Raw genomic sequence first — 4,878 nt, 5'->3', positions numbered from 1 at the left:
CTAAGTTACCGCCTAGCAGAGCGGTCATCGTCAGAATAGTCTGAGTCAGAGCAGCAAGGCTTTGGCTCAATAGGCAAGAAGTTCATTCCTTATTTCTTATTTCTTTTTTTCTTATTTAACTCTTGAGAGAATAGTGGGTGCTCTGCTCTGGGTGTCAGATGTGGAATTTCCAGGCGACTCCCAGCCTCTCTGTTGGCCACATCTGCACCAGGTGAATCAAGATGCAGCTCCTTAGAGACCATGTTAGTGAAACAGAGCAGCAGTTTGATGAACTTAGGCTTGTTAAGGAAAGTGAAGCAGCGACAGACAGGAGCTACAGAGAGGTAGTCCAGGAGACAGATAAATGGGTGACTGTCAGGAGAGGGAAGGGAGAACATCAGATATTGGAGAGCACCCATGTGGCCACCCACTCAACAAAAGTACTCTGTTTTGAATACTGTTGGGGGGGTAGCAGCCTACCTGGGGGAAGCAACAGTGGCCATGCCTCTGGCACTGAGTCTGGCCCTGTGGCTCAGGAGGGTAGGGAAGGGAAGAGGAAGGCAGTAGTGATAGGGGACTCTGTAGTCAGGGGACAGATAGATGATTCTATGGATGCAAAAAGAAAACACTGATGATAATTTGCCTACAAGGGGCCAGAGTTCACGATTTTTCTGAATGTATCCACAATATCCTGGAAAGGGAGGGTGAGCAGCCAGGAATCCAAATGTTGGTACCAACAACATAGGTAAAAAAAGGAGGAGGTCCCGAAAACAGAACACTGGGAGTTAGGAGGGAAGCTGAGAAGCAGGACCTCAAGGGTAATAATCCCAGGATCGCTGCCTGTGCCAAGGGACAGGTGGGTTAGGAATAGAATGAGGTGACAGTTAAATGTGTGGCTGAAGAAATGGAGCAAGGGGCAGGGATTCAGATTTCTGGGTCATCGGGACCTCTTCTGGGGCAGGTGTGACCTGTACAAAAGGGACAGGTTGCACTTGAATCCAAGGGGGACCAAAATTCTTGTGGGCAGGTTTACTAGAGCTGTTAGGAGCCGTTTAAACTGACATGGCATGGGAATGGGAACCAGTTTGATAGAGCTGAGGATGAGCCAGCAGGTTTACAAGTAGATGATGCAATATGTAATATGATTGTAAGGAAGGACAAGCCAATGACTGGGTACAACTGCAGGCAGAGCAAAATTCATAAGGATGAAGAATTTGGGAGTGAAGGTGCTGTACTTAAATGCACATAGCAATCAGAGTAAGGTGGACCAGCTCATGGCAAAGGCAGAGATTGGTCAGTATGACGTTGTGGGCATCACTGAGTCATGGCTGAAAGAAGATTATAGTTGAGAGCTTAACATCAAAGAATAGATGGGCTCTGTTGGTAAGAGATAGAATTACATCTTTGGAAAGAGGTGACAAGGGATCAGAGAATGTTGAACCTTTGTGGGTGGAGTTAAGAAACTGCAAGGGTACAAAACTATTATGGGTATTGTCACGTTCTCCTTCGGGTGTAACGAAACGCCGAATTTAACGTCCGGATAAACCACAGTTAATAAGAACCAGATCGCAGTAAGATTAACCATTTACTGTTCACTCTTCACATTAACATATGGTGAAAACTGTTGATAAAACAATACAAGATTGATACAGTATTTGTTCCTTCCTTAATATCACATTTCAAGTGTAAATACTTGCAAAGGTGACTATAACTACATTACACTAAGGTGCAGTATACAGGGAGAGTTTACCTGCTCCATTGACTACTTTAAATACACTTCCATGCAAACTATCCGCGACTCTTTAACTAACGAAAGCATAAACATTATCTACCGACGTTACCTCTAACAGGATCACTATTAACATCTTAGTTCAATATATCGATTATCTATTAACTTACAGCGTTGCTCTCACTGTGATTTCTCATGCCTGCAAAACTGCTTGTGCTCAGGTGAGCCTCGTGGAAAGCCCCCACCCTCGCGCTGATTTCAAACCGGTGTTTTCCCACAAGACGCGGCGAAACCGGATGTGACGTCATCGCATGCCGATATATTTTACATGCAATGAATATACTTTAAACACTTCTAATTCTAACTAGAAAATACTATTGAATGAATTACTAAGCGAAAATATTATAAACTAAATAACTGTCGTAAAGACAGCACACTCCCCGCTTGACCTTCGTAAGGTCACAATGAGCAGAGTACAAAACTTAGTCTCTTAATCAGTCATTGGGTAGAAGTAGAATAACTTCTGTAACTGGCCCTTGGTAAATTTTCACATCGCCTTGGTCGGTAGTCTTCAATTCGATCTTCCTGACATGTCCATCCTCGCTAGGGAATGTAGCAGTGATTCTGGCCGTTGGCCAGCTGTTGCGGGTGGCTTGCTTGTCCCTGAGCAGGACTAAGTCTTCAACTTGAAGATTCCTGTGGGGTTCTGTCCACTTTTGTCTCTGTTGCAACAAAGGTAGATATTTTTGTCTCCAGCGAGGCCAGAACTGATTTGCCAGAGCCTGGACTTGTCTCCATTGCTTTGTGTACAAATCCTTGTCTGAGAAGTCTCCTGGTGGAGGAGGTGCTCCTGCCTTCTGCGTAAGGAGCGTTGATGGCGAAAGTATAAAGGGGTTTTCTGGGTCAGAAGACACAGGTAGGAATGATTGTGCGTTTATAATGGCTGTGACCTCTGCCATTAGGGTGCACAGTACCTCGTGGGCCAATCGGGTGCGTTGCTGTATCTCAGGTTTCCTTTTCCAGGTTTTCCGTAAGGACGTGAACCGTTTGACTGCCTGCTCTTTGTTATCTGGTGAGCGCTGGCGTGGTTCTCTGATTGGCAATGGGGCAACCCCATTATTTGCTTCATCTCTGAAGACCTTGGTGTCTTTGGGTTTTAAAGAAATGGTATCTTGAGCTGATTGTGCAAGTTTGTTTCCGTGCTCGGTTTGAACGAAAACTGACTGACCTAGCGTCTCGTCGGTTACTTTACGCTTGGTAATGTCTTGTTGTGCTTCTTTAGGGTACACCTCAGTGAGGCAGATCTCGGAACAAGAACGGCTTGACTGAGTTTGACCGCAAACTTCTGTACAGTTCGAGCTGACAATTGTTGTCCTGGAGTGAACCTCTCCCTCCCCGCCGTCCTGTTGTGGGGGTGAAGGAGCGTTGTCGGTTCTTTCATTCTTGACTTCATCACGGAGCCGTGAGGGTAAATTTCCTTCCTCGTATGGATGTGATGCAATCGTGACTCTCTGAGGTTCCTCGTAGCTGGGGAAGTTATCGAATACGTATGGAGAGGGGAGACGAGCCTGCCTGTCTATTTGAGATTGTACATAGTCGCTTGTGCGTTCCAGTCTGGTCCTTTCTAAAGTAGATCTTGCTGCGGTCAGATCACGCGACCCTTCAGCTTCTTCTATGTACTTTGCTTCCGCCATGGCAGCAGCTTCTTCTCTTTCTAGCTGCAGCACTTGCAACTCTGTCGATATTTTTGCCATTTCCAACTGGATTTCGGCTTCTCTGGCGGCCTCTTCTCTTTGTCTGGCAGCCTCTTCGGCTTCTCTGGCAGCCTCTTCTCTGGCAGCCTTTTCTTTCTGGATTTCGGCTTCTTTGGTGGCCAGTTTCATTTTCAAAACTGCTTCTTGTCTGGCGTAACGCAGTAGCACCTTGGCGGCTTCTGCCTTTCTGGCGGCCCTTTCGGCTTCTCTGGCAGCCTTTTCTTTCTGGATTTCGGCTTCTCTGGTGGCCAGTTTCATTTTCAAAACTGCTTCTTGTTTGGCGTAATGCAGTCGCACCTTGGCGGCTTCTGCCTTGGCTCTTGCCTGTGTGGACTTTCTTGATGTCGTTCTACTGCCCTTGTCGCTGGGCGCCATCGACTTGATCCCGGATCGAGCTGACATTGCAGCACTTGAAACACCTGATAATGCCGCTTTTTCACTGTCACATTCTCCTTCGGGTGTAACGAAACGCCGAATTTAACGTCCGGATAAACCACAGTTAATAAGAACCAGATCGCAGTAAGATTAACCATTTACTGTTCACTCTTCACATTAACATATGGTGAAAACTGTTGATAAAACAATACAAGATTGATACAGTATTTGTTCCTTCCTTAATATCACATTTCAAGTGTAAATACTTGCAAAGGTGACTATAACTACATTACACTAAGGTGCAGTATACAGGGAGAGTTTACCTGCTCCATTGACTACTTTAAATACACTTCCATGCAAACTATCCGCGACTCTTTAACTAACGAAAGCATAAACATTATCTACCGACGTTACCTCTAACAGGATCACTATTAACATCTTAGTTCAATATATCGATTATCTATTAACTTACAGCGTTGCTCTCACTGTGATTTCTCATGCCTGCAAAACTGCTTGTGCTCAGGTGAGCCTCGTGGAAAGCCCCCACCCTCGCGCTGATTTCAAACCGGTGTTTTCCCACAAGACGCGGCGAAACCGGATGTGACGTCATCGCATGCCGATATATTTTACATGCAATGAATATACTTTAAACACTTCTAATTCTAACTAGAAAATACTATTGAATGAATTACTAAGCGAAAATATTATAAACTAAATAACTGTCGTAAAGACAGCACAGGTATCATATATAGGTTTCCAAATAGTAGCCAAGATGTGGGGTTGAGATTACAAATAGAGCTGGAAGGGGCACGTAATAAGGGTAATTGTAATGAGGGACATCAATATGCAAGGGAATTCGGAAAATCAGGTGGGTGTTTGATTGCAAGAGAAGGAATTTGTTGAATGCCTACAAGATGGCTTTTTAGAGCAGCTTGTGCTCGAGCCTAGGAGGGGATAGTCTATCTTAGACTGGGTGTTGTGTAATAACTCTTAGGAACCACTGATCATAATATGATTAAATTCATACTGCAGTCTGAGAGG

At 44.9% G+C, this 4,878-nt stretch overlaps 1 protein-coding gene across 1 annotated transcript; it reads right to left on the bottom strand.

Moving 5' to 3' along the window:
* Nucleotides 1-1,472: 1,472 nt before the first annotated feature.
* LOC132405278 (uncharacterized) lies at nt 1,473-4,507 on the bottom strand. Its single transcript, XM_059989961.1, has 2 exons — nt 4,310-4,507; nt 1,473-4,031 (listed from the first exon to the last, which is right to left on the bottom strand). The coding sequence occupies exon 2, from the start codon at nt 3,862-3,864 to the stop codon at nt 2,203-2,205; it is 1,662 nt and encodes a 553-aa protein (XP_059845944.1). The 5' UTR covers nt 3,865-4,031; nt 4,310-4,507; the 3' UTR covers nt 1,473-2,202.
* Between the last annotated feature and the right edge of the window lie 371 nt (nt 4,508-4,878).

Source organism: Hypanus sabinus, chromosome 2, assembly GCF_030144855.1.
Source record: "Hypanus sabinus isolate sHypSab1 chromosome 2, sHypSab1.hap1, whole genome shotgun sequence".
Lineage (NCBI taxonomy): Eukaryota > Metazoa > Chordata > Chondrichthyes > Myliobatiformes > Dasyatidae > Hypanus > Hypanus sabinus.
The sequence above is the reverse complement of the archived record's forward strand: the minus strand, read 5'-3'. Positions and strand labels throughout refer to the sequence as shown.